The sequence below is a fragment of the Gigantopelta aegis genome, chromosome 15 (assembly GCF_016097555.1).
Source record: "Gigantopelta aegis isolate Gae_Host chromosome 15, Gae_host_genome, whole genome shotgun sequence".
Taxonomy (NCBI): Eukaryota; Metazoa; Mollusca; class Gastropoda; order Neomphalida; family Peltospiridae; genus Gigantopelta; species Gigantopelta aegis.
In genome coordinates this window covers 16,433,397-16,447,203 of record NC_054713.1, presented here as the reverse complement: position 1 = coordinate 16,447,203, position 13,807 = coordinate 16,433,397, and the positions used below count along the sequence as shown (strand labels likewise).

The following is a 13,807-nucleotide window of genomic DNA, read 5'->3' as shown; positions in this document are numbered from 1 at the left end:
AAAGAATATTGGTATAATACAGTATTAAAATATTTAAAGTCACATCAATCACATCAAGGTTATACACAGAGCAGAAATGATATTTACCAAGTCCTAACGGACTACGTTCGTGATCCCCTGGAGCCGTCCTAATTCGTTCTCCTAGATATCTCTAAATCCTAGCTATTTATTATAAATTCAGAATTGGCCTGGGAGTACAAGGCGGTACCTCACGTATCATCTCATAGTCTGACTCTACTAGAGTCGGTATTATTTCTCTCTGATCGTCAGACTTACTGACGCCATCGTCGCCAAAATCACGGTTGTAAAACCGCACTCGCAGAGGTATTACGTAACTACTTGCCACATGGCCTCCACAGCGGGACTAAGTGCATATTGGAATGTCCGATCGTGCGAAGTATTACGTAACAAGTTGCCCATCTGGGCTACGGGCAATAAACTGCACACGGCCCTCTAACACAATAAAAATCGCCACAGGCGAAACAAATTTTAAGAGCATGTTCCGTGACACAAGGATAATGCTGAAAACCTGCTGATTTATTTAGGGAGAGTTAGAGATAGGTTGTGGCAGGCGACCGAACTGGCTAGGAAGCATCTGAGCTATGCTCAGAGCAAAATAAAATCAGTGTTTGATAGGAAGGCTAAGAGTCGGGAATTTAAACCAGGGGATAAAGTGCTGCTGTACCTTCCCATTAACCGGGGTTCATTACAGAACAGGTATTTTCGGTCCCTATGTTGTGCACAAAACGGGTTAATGAGACAGGGTATGTGATAAACACTCCTGATAGGGTTAGGAAAAGTAGGTATTGTCACATCAATTTGCTAAAAGGTTATTTTGACAGACTGCCGATAGTTCCAGTGTTGCCTGTCCAAATTGAGAGTCACTCAATTTCCTGTGATGACGTCAAGACTGCTGAGATCAAGTTAACCAACAGCCAGATTCTTGCAGACTTGAGTTCTTATCTACAGCACCTTGACAGCCCCCAGCGAGCAAAGCTGACTACGTTGATACAAGACAATGTTTCCATTTGTCAGGACTTTCCAACGGTCACCAATACCTTAATCCAGGATGTGCGCTTGGAACCCAACGCTACACCGATTCGACAGCATGCCTATCGGATAAATTCTGTAAAACGCGCGGCACTAAAAAAGGAGATAGATTACATGTTGGAACACGACATTCTGGAACCATCAAACAGTCAGTGGGCATCACCTGTTATTCTGATTCAAAAGGGAGATAACAGTTTCCGGGTGTGCGCTGACCTACGTCGCGTGAATCAACTCATCAAGGCAGATGCCTACCCGCTACCCCGCCTTGACGATTGCATCGACCGAGTTGGACACGCGCAGTGCATCACCAAATTGGACCTACTGAAGGGTTTTTATGCCATTCCGTTAACGGAGGAAGCTAAGGACATTCTGGCGATCATCACACCTGACGGCCTCTTCCAATTCCGAGTGATGCCGTTTGGTTTGAAGACTGCTCCTGCTGCCTTTCAAAGGATGATGAACCAGGTGTTATCTGATTTAGAAAACGTCAGCGTGTATCTGGACGATGTGGTGTTAGCCACCGACACTTGGGATGAACATTTAACAGGGTTACAACTAATATACAGTCGCCTACAGAAAGCTAACTTGACGGTGAACCTGGGCAAATGCGAATTCGTGAGAGCTTCAGTGACCTACTTAGGTCATACTGTCGGACATGGTTGCGTCGCCCCACTGCAGGCCAAGACACTAAGCATCAGCCAGTACCCTGCACCAACCGTCGTGAAGTTCGCCGGTTCCTTGGCATGGCCGGTTTATTATCGTTTTTTTCGTTTCTGCGCTAGATTTGCGACGGTAGCGGCCCCCCATCACCTCTCTGCTAAAAAAGGAAACGAAGTTCCAGTGGTCAGATGAATGCGAGACGTCATTTAACCGTCTCAAGCAGATGCTCTCCTCGTCTCCCGTGATGGCAGCACCAGACTACCGAATGTCGTTCAAGCTAGCTGTGGATGCAAGTGACGTGGGAGCTGGAGCTGTGCTGTTCCAGGAAGACGAAAATGGACTGGGCCATCCTGTAAGTTTCTTCTCGAAAAAGTTTGACAAACACCAGGTGAACTATTCCACTATAGAGAAGGAAGCTTTGGCCATGGTACAAGCTCTGAAGCATTTTCAGATCTACATGAAATCGGCCGTGCACCAAGTGGTGGTCTTTACTGATCATAATCCGCTTACTTTCATTCACAGGATGAAAGCCACCAACCAGAGAGTTTTGAGGTGGAGTCTTCTTCTGCAAGAATACCCAATTACCATTGAACATATCAAGGGCACATCCAATGTAATCGCTGATGCCCTGTCCCGAAGTTGAACGTTATGATATGTGTGTTGACATTCTTTATTTCTGTTTTGTTTATATATATTTTATTTGTATACCAGGGACTCAGAGACTCAGTGTGATTACTGGTAGTCACCTTATTATTACCTGTGTTATAAATGTCCGTATGCGTCGGTTAACGCACCTTTTTGTTTTAATGTAGTATATTTCCCTATTCCTAGAGTAGAGGAAATATCCCTTTTGAGGTGGGGGTGTGTCACGGTACATGCTCTTAAATTTGTTTCGCCTGTGGCGATTTTAATTGTGTTAGAGGGCCGTGTGCAGTTTATTGCCCGTAGCCCAGATGGGCAACTTGTTACGTAAGACTTCTGCGCGACCGTCCTCGATCGGACATTCCAATATGCACTTAGTCCAGCTGCGGAGGCCATGTGGTGAGTAGTTACGTAATACCTCTGCGAGTGCGGTTTTTACAACCGTGATGGCGACGACTGGCGACAGCCAGACTGACGATCAGAGAGAATATACCGACTCTAGTAAATGTAGAATATGAGATGATACGTGAGGTACCGCCTTGTTCCCCCAGGCCAATTCTGATTTTGGAATAAATAGCTAGGATTTAGAGATATCTAGGAGAACGAATTAGGACGGCTCGAGGGGATCACGAACGTAGTCCGTTAGGACTTGGTAAATATCATTTCTGCTCTGTGTATAACCTTGATGTGATTGATGTGACTTAAATATTTTAGTACTGTATTATACCAATATTCTTTAGACAGTGTCTTCGGTCATCTGACGAAGTAAATCGTAGACTTCTTGTTCTAACATTATATGAGTATTTGGTAATATAAAGCTTAGCCAGTCATCCTAGAAGACCCTAGGTAAACTGTAGGTTATTGTCTTTATTTTGATAGGTACCAGTATTAATATTGTGTTACAGATTACTGAAAGAGTAGTTAAGGGTTAATTAAAAAATTAACCCGTTAGGAATAGAGCTGTAATTCCTTTATTAATTAAGTTCCCCAAGAAGCGTTCTAAATTATCACACGTTACTGAACGAGTAGTAAGGGTTAATTATAAATTAACCAGTTAGGAATGGTGTTGTAATTCCTTTATTAATTAACTTCTCCTGTAAGCGTTTCTCAATTATCACACGTGTGGGTGTGGTGTAACGGTGAAGTGATTCGCATATTGTGTAACTAGACACCTAGAGATTAACTAATTAAGTGATCAGTTCTGGGTTGTTATTATTGCTGTTATTAATTTACTACTACGGCTGTACATTTGTCAGCGTAGATTAATACAGATTCCAAAGTGTATTGTGTTTTTGTTGTGTTTTCTAGAGAACTAACGTGCTATAATAATATATACTTTATATAAGATCGTATCTCTGATCATACCTAGACGAGCCATACTAGGGTTTAACAGCCTGTTACAGAGAGATCTAATAGATATACAGTTAGGAGAGATATTTTGATAATCGTGTTTTATTCAGTTACGGGAATTATAGAATCCCTGTGACAATTCCTTTGGCTGTTTTCTTCTCCATTACCTGGTCCTTCTCCTGGTAGATGAGTGAATACATTTTGGACTTCAGACCAACAAATTCATGAATAGGGATGCCATGCATTTCGTCTTTCATTTTACCTAAGCTCTTCTTGTTTGTGGTACTGTAAAGTGGATGACCAGGATCATAGTCAGAGGTGTCAAACAGGTGTCGTTCTTCCATCATATCTTGGTAGATGTCTTTTGTTTGGATGCTGTAACACAATGAGTCTGTGTCCGTGAACAGGAGTTGGGCTTTTGATTCATATTTCACTTTGATGTAGTTATAATGGAAGTTGTACATCAATATTTTAGACACATCTAGAATGTTGAACCCAACATAGATGGGTCTGTTCAAGTACAGCCTCTGTTTTGAAAGGTGGACAGCCACCAGATCTTCATTAAAGATGCGGAAGGCATGGAAGTTGGGTTTCGCCACCAATTTACATGCTCTCTTCTTGTTGCTAATAAGCTTGACATCCACACGTTTCCTAAGATTTTCCATCGTTTTTCCAAAGACTGAATTGTTCATCAGTTTAAAAAAGTCTTTTTGAAAATAATTTTTTGCAGCCTTTCGTTTTTCTGTGTTAAACTCAATGTAGGCTTTTAGCCAGGCTTGCTGTTCAATGGCCATCACTCTGTGAATCTTAGTCATCTTCATGCCAAGAGAAAGATAGAATTTCAAATTGTGGTAGTGTACCACATATTTGTCTTTTGGCAGCAAATTAGGTATTAGCTTTTCGGTGGATGTCCCTTTCAAGTTCAGTTCATCTAACAGCTGTTTGGCATATGTGGAGAGCATCTCTTCAGTGACCTTGAGTTTCTCGGGGGCTAATGGATAATCATTGTGCAGGTCGTGGAGTTCATGGGGGTAGTCGAGATCCACTTCCAAGATGTATCCTTCTGATGCATCATCTGGCACCTGGGCAATATCCAACTGTTCTATGTTTGTCTCATTGAGCCAGTGAAATCCCCGAACAGGTAGAGGTTGTGACATGGCCCAGCCATATAGATTGTTTGCATCTAAGTAGATTATGTGGCTCTCGGGTTGTTCAGGGTTAAACTCTGGAAGATGGGTGTTGTTAGATTTGGCATAGCGATGGGCGATAAACGAGATACCACCTCTCAACCCTTTCTCAATGAATAGATGTTGATCAATGTCGGTCAGTAGTTCCAGTTGCACTCCTGTCATTTTCAGAGCGGCTTGCCAAGCCAGACCTGGTGATGTGTAGAAATGAGCAGGATCTAACTCGTAGTAATTCAAACAGATGTCTCGAAAATTTTCAAACACACCAGCCAGTGCTAGAACATCGGTGATGACATACAAATCGTGATATTCTCCAAGATGTTTGATGTTGAAGTCGTTCCATATGATCTGGGCATGTTCATAGTCTTCATCTGTGATAGTCTCGCCAGTCAATGAACTGCAGAAAGCTTCTTGTGGAGGAAGTTGGGTCTCTGTGAATTTTTCTTCTGAATCAAAATAGTTCATATGGGTAGACTTGTTTTCGAAGTAGCAAAGGAAGTTTGTCTTGGCTAAAATATTGACTCATGTGACTGAATTTTGAAATTCCCTCCTTGGCCATATTGGCTATGAGTTTCTCCAAAGAAGTGTTGGTAAACTGGAATGAGTCAATAAAATCCATACATCTCAGGAAAACGAGATATACTTTTTCATGTTGTTTGGTATACAGTTCAAGGGTTTGTTCTGTACTTTGCCTATGGCCTGCATAATGATGTGACTGTCATAGCCTCTCAAGTTATGGAAGACAACAGGGATGCGACCACTGAATTTGTAGTTGATGTTACACCCATTGTGAGCTGCTCCTCGGAAGTGTCCAGTCACGTGACAATGATCCTGTACTCGATCCTCTCCCAACTCCTTCTTGCAGATGTGGCAATGAGTTGCCTTTTTGAAGGTTTGCCAATCCCTTCCTGTCATATGCATTGGTTCACAGCGTTTGAACTGATGCTCTATATCTTCTTGCTCTTGGACCATTCATTCTACAAATTTATCTGCTGCATCTGTTCCTCTGTATACCACAGGTTCTTTGCAATGTTCAGGTGTCATTCCAACCACTTTGTAAGCAAACCCACAAGGGACGTGTTTGGTAGTTTTCTCCGTCGAGGAATATTCTGGGTTTTTCTCACATCTCGAAATAGGAATTTGTAGACACTCGAAGTCAGCATAGATGATGTATGGCGCTTTGAGTTGTTTCTTGAAATCCTTGTAATAGAGCCATTTGTCTTCTTCCTTGGGGAGTTCCACCTTCTGGGGCCCATGTACTTGGCAAAAGGGCACATGGTCTTTCAGCAGTCGCTCTTTTGTGAATCCATGGAGGCAGTAAGGACAATAGTGATGGCGATGGCCATAGCTTTTCTGGTCAAATAGTAGCCGATTCAAATCCTTAATCCAGCAATAGTGTGACTTCTTTGAATCGGCAATCATCAGAAGATCCACGTGCCTTTCAAAATGTTGTTTGGTCACGTGGATAGGAAATACATTTCCCTTTTCATAACCAAACACGTTGATGGAAATGTTGTTCTGTGTCTCAAACTTGGAAACGTCCACCATCTTGACTGGAAAGGTGATCCCTGTGATGTTTAGTTGACTAATGTGTTGAGTATACTTAGTTACCTGATCCATGTCTCGTTTAACTGGGTGTAATGCCGCCAAGACCGACCACATGAAGCATTTCTGATCTCTGTTCTTGACATTGATGATGGCGTGCTTGGATCTGAGCTTGATGGGAAGAGGAATATAGTTTGATCCCTTGAGTGGCCTATAGCGGGCCATGTGGATAGTGACATTCAACACTTTGTCCACAGTCCAATTGCTGCCCTGTCTCTGGTATTCAATGAAGGATGTAAAAATCTTCTTGATGGATTCTCTCATGGCTCCATCTAGATCTTCAAACTTCATTGCTGTCTGACACTTTCCTCTGAAGTGTGGCTCAGCCATATCGGTGACCTCACCTTTCTGTCTGGTCATCTTTACATTCATGGCTAAATACCATTTGAGTGCTCCTCTGTCTTTGAGGGTTTGCTTCAAGATAGTTTTAACTTTGTCATAAGTGCTCTTCAGAAATGCCATTGGGTCATACTTCTGTATGCCCTCTCCTTGGATAGTATGAATCCTAACAGTACCGCCCAATACTTGTAGGTTGCATGGTGGTTCATCCACGTTGTCTGCTGCACCTCCCACTTGACATGTGTGATTCTTCTTGATGTGACGTTGGAGATTGTCCTTCCTGGTAAAGGTGAGGTGACAATTCTGACAGCTGAATTTTTGGTGGGCATGAGCCGTCTTCGTGTGCCGTTGTAACCCTTGTCTTTGGGTAAAAGTCTGCTCGCACAGTTCACACCTGTAGCATCCTCTCTTTGCGTTGGGCTCAATAATCTGTAATGAAGGAGTACAACTCAGATGGCGAATGCGAGATGGGATATACTATTATGTCTATTGTACAACAGCATTTATATTTACGTCATGTGTTGAATGAGTAGAGCCAGTTTATCTCATTCCTATCTCGAGACATGTTTGGACACTGAGGGCTGGGTCCATGTCAAGAGACGGGTAGCTTTTCCATTACCGTGACTTAAATGTATGAGATGAACACCGAATGACCTCCTCATAAGACTATCTACATCTCCATTCAGTCTCACAAAGTCGGACGTGACGTCACAGTCGATTTCAGTATTGATTCTTATAAATATTACATCATGCTTTATATTAATACCTGATTATATAAATACATTGGTTATTGCACTATGGGATAGCATTTACATTTGAGTCACGTCTTATGAGAAAATACCCTTGAATGAGTAGAGCCAGTTTATCTCATTCTGATCTCAAGACATGTGTGGACATTGAGGGCTGGGTCCATGTCAAGAGACGGGGCCACTTTTCCATTACCGTGACTTAAATGTATCAAGATGAATACTGGATGACCTCCCTATGAGACGATATACATCTCCATTCAGTCTCACAGAGTTGGACATGACGTCACAGTCGATTCCAGTATAGATGCCTATAATTAATAACCATTATATTAATTTTGAGACTGAAGACAAATTCATAAAACCTACCTTTTTCATAAAATTGAATTGGCGTCCTTTTTATGAGAAAATAAATTTGCGTCGTTCCTCTTACGAGTCAATTTTGTGGAATGAAAATTGGGGTGAATTTTCGGTTTATATACCCTCTGGACGAGTCTAACATAGCTAGGGGTGTAGGAAAGTTTAAAGGTGCTTCTGTTTCCTGTAATATAATTGTAATTATTGTTTACATATGGTATGCTTGTTTATATTCGTATATTGGATATTGTTCTTTTAAATATATAAGTTAATACGAACAGAACATTTTTGGAAACATAAAAAGACCCCACCCGCCCCTTTTCTGAAATACAAATGGACTGGTGCATTTTCGGCTCTCATTCGCGCATCAGCCTCTGTAGAGGTAAGACGTCTTTTGATGGTCTCTGCTTGAAGATGTTGTCCCTTCACTGGAGTATACAATAGTCAACTGTCGATCTTGTTTGTACAGCTGAATGGTTAGTTTATAAATGTTATAATGCTTTGAAGGTTACTAAAAGGTGACTGTCTTAGATTGGTTTGAAATATCAAACCCTCAAAGGGTTTATCACCATAAGATTAAAAAAAACCCTATACACACAGGGTTGTTGGAGAGCTATTTCGCTACACAGAGTATATGTTTTTCTAAACATAGCTTGAGGTCAGGTTATGAATGGAGGTCAGCCGATCGAGAGCTGTCGGCCTTGTTTTGATGTATTATGTACTGGATTCAACTATTTTAGCCTACTGGCTACGTTTCGAGTATCATTGTAACTGTATGTATACTATGCTATTCGCCTGTAGAAAAACATATTTTAGTATATAAATGATATGACATGTAAACAGGCACAGTGCTAGTCACGGCTTTCAGTGTTTTGGTTCCATGCTGGACCTGATTTATCAACTGCAGTTAACCAGCCGGGCTCTATTTTTAGCGCGCACTTAAAGCGCTTCGCTGTCGACACGTACACTAACTGTTTGGCTGGGAAAACTTTACACACATACATAATAAAACATTGGACTCGAATTAACAAAGTATCTAATATTTGTGAAATTGTCTTTATTGTTGGTTTACGTGTTAGTTAATATTGTATACTGTTGAACTTCCTGGTTATGTCGGGCTATTGGATTTCCCCGTTTTTAAAATCTCCATTAGTAAGCCAATCAAAATTCATCTGGGCTGTGACGTCACCATCCCCTCTTGGGAGGGTGACGCTGAGAGGGTGACACCTCTTGCGTGTTAAGTGAATGGGCCAAACTGCGCCAGAAACGGTAGTTTTACCACTACTGTTGACTTCGATGTAATACACGGTCGGCATTTTCTGTTAAGATCCCGAATACACAGGCGACATTTTCTTCTAAAGGCGACGACAGATGATAGAGCGCCTAGTTCGAGAATAGCCGATTGCATAACATCGATGAAATAGGAAAGTTGGCTTGTCACAATCGCCTATTAGTGTGTCTATACGAGACACTCGTGTCGTGTGGCGTCGCCTTAAGGTACTGAAGACATAATCGTCGTGTTCGGTCTCTTTCTTTAACGTGTCTAATGAATGAATGAATTAATTAATTAATGCTTAACGACACCCCAGCACGAAAAATACATCGGCTATTGGGTGTCAAACTATGGTAATTACCGTGTCTAAATATTCATATTATGTTAGAGGCGGGAACCTGATGTTTCACCCTCACCCCAACCAGCCAGTTCATTTCCATTTTGTTCCAGTTCGTCCCGCATGTCAGTTAGCCCCCAATCAGTTCGCTCCAAACTTTATGCCACTGCGAAACATATATAGTACATACCACGGCCTTTGTTACACCAGATGTGGAGTACTGGCTGGAACGAGATATGTATCGGGCAACAGGCTGATGCGGCAGAGTTCATGCATAGATTTTTCATGACCTCGATCGCTTGTTTGACACGTGTTTCTGTGTGTATCGTTCGTATTGTTACCCCAAAATGTTGGACTAATTGTTGGCCAATAACATAATGAACGACACTACTGTCTTTGCATGTTAGTTCTCCGATATATTTATCATTACCTAATCTACCATTACCGCTTGATGCGCGGTCAGTCTGGGATCGATCCCCCGTCGGTGGGCCCATTGGGCCATTTCTCGCTCCAGCCAGTGCACCATGACTTGTCCATCAAATACCGTGGTATGTGCTATCCTGTCTGTGGGATGGTGCATGTAAAAGATCATTTGCTGCTAATAGAAAAGAGTAGGCCATGAAGTGGCGACAGCGGGTTTCCTCTCTCAATATATGTGTGGTCCTTAACCATATGTCCGACGCCATATAACCGTATATACAAATGTGTTGAGTGCGTCGTTAAATAAAATATTTCCTTCCTTCCTTCTTTAATCTGCCATTAGATATGCATAGATTATCCGATTTGCACAGGTTTAGAAGCTGTGTGCCATGGCTATTTATTCTCCTGATATCTTGGCTTACTGAGACTATCATTTTAAGATATACCATTAACGAAATCTTTCATGTCATTATCTATGTAATAGGGAAGATCAGTTTTTTCATCAATTGTGATATATAGTCTGGCAAACATTTTGTTCTTGCATTAACATCACCAAGTAACAGTAATGGACTTCCTAACTTTGTTTGCTGATTTATTTCACTTTCAATAATAGTAAATGTATTTTTCTTGTAATAAGTGGAATTTATTGGAGGAATATAAAGGATGCCAATCAGCAATTTTTCATGTGGGCCTATATTCTCACATGGGATTTGAAGCCAAGATACAAATTCTGTTTTGTGAGTAACATCAATATTGAGACTGGTAACTAGCTTGAAAAGAAACAAACACATATTAAGATGCAGTTTTGTGATTAACGACGAACGGGTCAATTTCAAGCAGTCGTGGCCTATTTCCATTGTTCACATGTTAACCGCCAATTTGGCATGGGTCCGAGAATTGTACGCTGGTCTGTGTCATGTGTTCATGTGTAGCTCGAGTGTCGTCTACCTCTGCAGATTTTAGGAGACGCTTTCACTGGGGCTCACGAGAAAACCCGCTATATTTGTTTGTGTTTTCCATTAGTAGCAAGGGATATGTTATATGCAGCATGCTATGCTGGTCGTGATGCACTGGCTGGAACGAGAAATAGCCCAATGGACCCACCGGCGGAGATTGATCCCAAACCCCTCGCGCATCAAACGAGCGCTTTACCACTCGGCAACCTCCCGCCCATTGTAGTTCGTATATTCATGTATAGAAAGATGGCTACTCATCGGCCTCGGCGGTGTCGTGGTTAAGCCATCGGTCGCAGCCCTGTACCGGTTTCCACCCAGAGCGAGTTTTCACGACTCAATGGGTACAGTATAAGACCACTACACCCTCTTCTTTCTCACTAACCACTAACAAGTAACCCACTGTCCTGGTCGGAAACATCTTACAATGCAGCAAACTCGCGAATGTCCCTTTAAGACCACTACGCCCTCTTCTTTCTCACTAACCACTAACTACTAACAACTAACCAACTGTCCTAATCAGATAGCCCAGAGAGATGAGGTGTGTGCCAAGGACACAAAGCTTGAACCTTAATTGGGTATAAACACAAAACTAAGTTGAAAGGAAATGAAAAATAATGGCTGCGACTGCCATGATCTTCAGCAGGTAGTGTCCATCGCCCACTTGCGTAGCCAGGATTTTATACTGGGTGGTGGGGTTTGGGGTGGCGGTGGGGGAACCCACACTATGTATGTTGGTATGTATGTACGATTTTATAAAATTTAGAACAGTAAAAACTAAACAAAAAATGTTTGATTGAGGGAGCATGGAACCCGAGCCCCCACCCCCACCTCCCCTCGCTATGCCACAGCCATGGCCAACCGAGCCCCCACCACCTCCCCTCGCTATGCCACAGCCATAGCCAACCGAGCCCCCACCACCACCTCCCCTCGCTATGCCACAGCCATGGCCAACCGAGCCCCCACCGCCACCTCCCCTCGCTATGCCACAGCCATGGCCAACCGAGCCCCCCACCCCACCTCCCCTCGCTATGCCACAGCCATGGCCAACCGAGCCCCCACCCCCACCTCCCTCGCTATGCCACAGCCATGGCCAACCGAGCCCCTACGATTCATAACGGGTGGAGTCAAGAAGAAGATGAAAAAGAAGAACTTTATTTCTTTTAACTACTCCACTAGTGGCACAGACCTATCAGAAGGAGAATTTCCCATTATTAAGTTGACGCTTATGATTTACCTAACTAGTGTCGTATATCGCACCTCCCACCTACAATTCTATTTTAAACGTACCTACAGTATTAAAGTGCAAAACAACCCAACAAAACCTCCAAATATTTCAAAAATAAAATAAGATAATGGCAGCGGTGGGATTCGAACCCACGCCTCCGAAGAGACTGGTGCCTAAAACCAGCGCCTTAGACCGCTCGGCCACGCTACCACAATTATAACAGATTAAACAGGAGACGTGATTGAACTATCATTCATTTTTGTTTTTATTTATTATTTAAAACAAGTTTATTTTGATTAACGACGCCACTATCAAATCTTTTATATGCATCTTCCCACAGACAGGAAAACACATACCACATCCTTTCATCAGTTGTGTTGCAGTGGTTGGAACAAGAGAACAAAAATCAGTAGAATGGATCCACCGGGATATCTATTATAATAATGCAGATGATTGTCATTCTAGGGGATTAGCTATTTTGGTTTCTAAGTCTTATAAATTGAATGTTACATCATGGGCTGTTTTAAGTGATGAACTGACAGGAAGGTGTATTAAAGTTTGCATGAATTTACATGACAAACAGGTGAATGTGTTTTGTATATATGCACCTAATTGTGTTACAGAAATAATTAATTTTTTTGATTGCTTTCAACAACACATATGTTCTGAAGATTTTAATATTATTTCAGGAGATTATAATGAAATAATGAATAATAATTTACATAGGCTTGCAAATATGCATTTTAATAAACAAAGTTATCAAAGATTCAGAGAATTTAGTCAAAATTGTAATTTAGTTGACATATGGAGATATAAGCATCCAGATAAAAGATCTTATACCAGAAGTCAAGTTGTTGAAGGCAATTTAAAACAAAGTAGAATAGATTATATTTTATGTAGTAGAGTAATGATTCATAATGTTGTTACTTGTTATATTAAACATACTACTTTTAGTGATCAAAGTTTTGTATGTATTAGAATTGATATGTCAGAGGTAGAAAGAGGACCTGGGGTATGGATTTTTAATAATACATTACTCAAAGATCTAGACTTGAATAGCAAAATTACAGAGATTTTAGTTCAGGCTAATAGTGATCCTCTTATTAATAATAATATTTTGATATGGTGGGACACTTTAAAATAAAATAAAAAAATGTGCTAGGGATTTTTCCATCAAGAAACATCAAATGGAAAACAAAATTTATTGGGATTTACATAATAAATTGGAAAAAGAATATAATTTGGAAATTACAGTCGTCCTACAGGCGAAGTAAATACTAGATAAAGTTTATCTTCCATGAAAGTGGCAGTCCTCGGTCGTGTGAAGTCGATACTAGATAATGTGTATCTTCTGGGAAAGTTGCAGGCGAGTGCTTTACCAGTGTAAGATTGTTTTAGTGAAACACTCACTATTAATCTAATTTTTAACACTTGTTTACTGTGGAGTTTCGTTTTCACCTGTAATGGAATTAACAAAAGTTGTTTCTTTGTCAAACGACGTATTGTTTGGCTTTAGTTCGTTTTCACAATGGGGCCCCTTTGTGGATTGAAGTATTTCTCTACAGACTGTTTGCGTCAGAGAACAAGCATTCTGAGAGTACTGCTAACGCAATGACGAGTCCAACATATTTTGGTATTTCCTAAGTTAAAGGGCCATACT

The 13,807-nt window shown here is 41.4% G+C and overlaps 1 protein-coding gene and 1 non-coding gene across 2 annotated transcripts; both read right to left on the bottom strand.

Annotated features, from left to right (window-relative positions):
* Positions 1 to 3,821: 3,821 nt before the first annotated feature.
* On the bottom strand, positions 3,822 to 5,354 carry LOC121389682. The gene has a single exon (XM_041521332.1). The coding sequence runs from the start codon at positions 5,352 to 5,354 to the stop codon at positions 3,822 to 3,824; it is 1,533 nt and encodes a 510-aa protein (XP_041377266.1).
* Positions 5,355 to 12,275: 6,921 nt separating this feature from the next.
* On the bottom strand, positions 12,276 to 12,357 carry Trnal-uag. The gene has a single exon. It is a non-coding gene; the product is annotated as a tRNA-Leu (tRNA).
* Between the last annotated feature and the right edge of the window lie 1,450 nt (positions 12,358 to 13,807).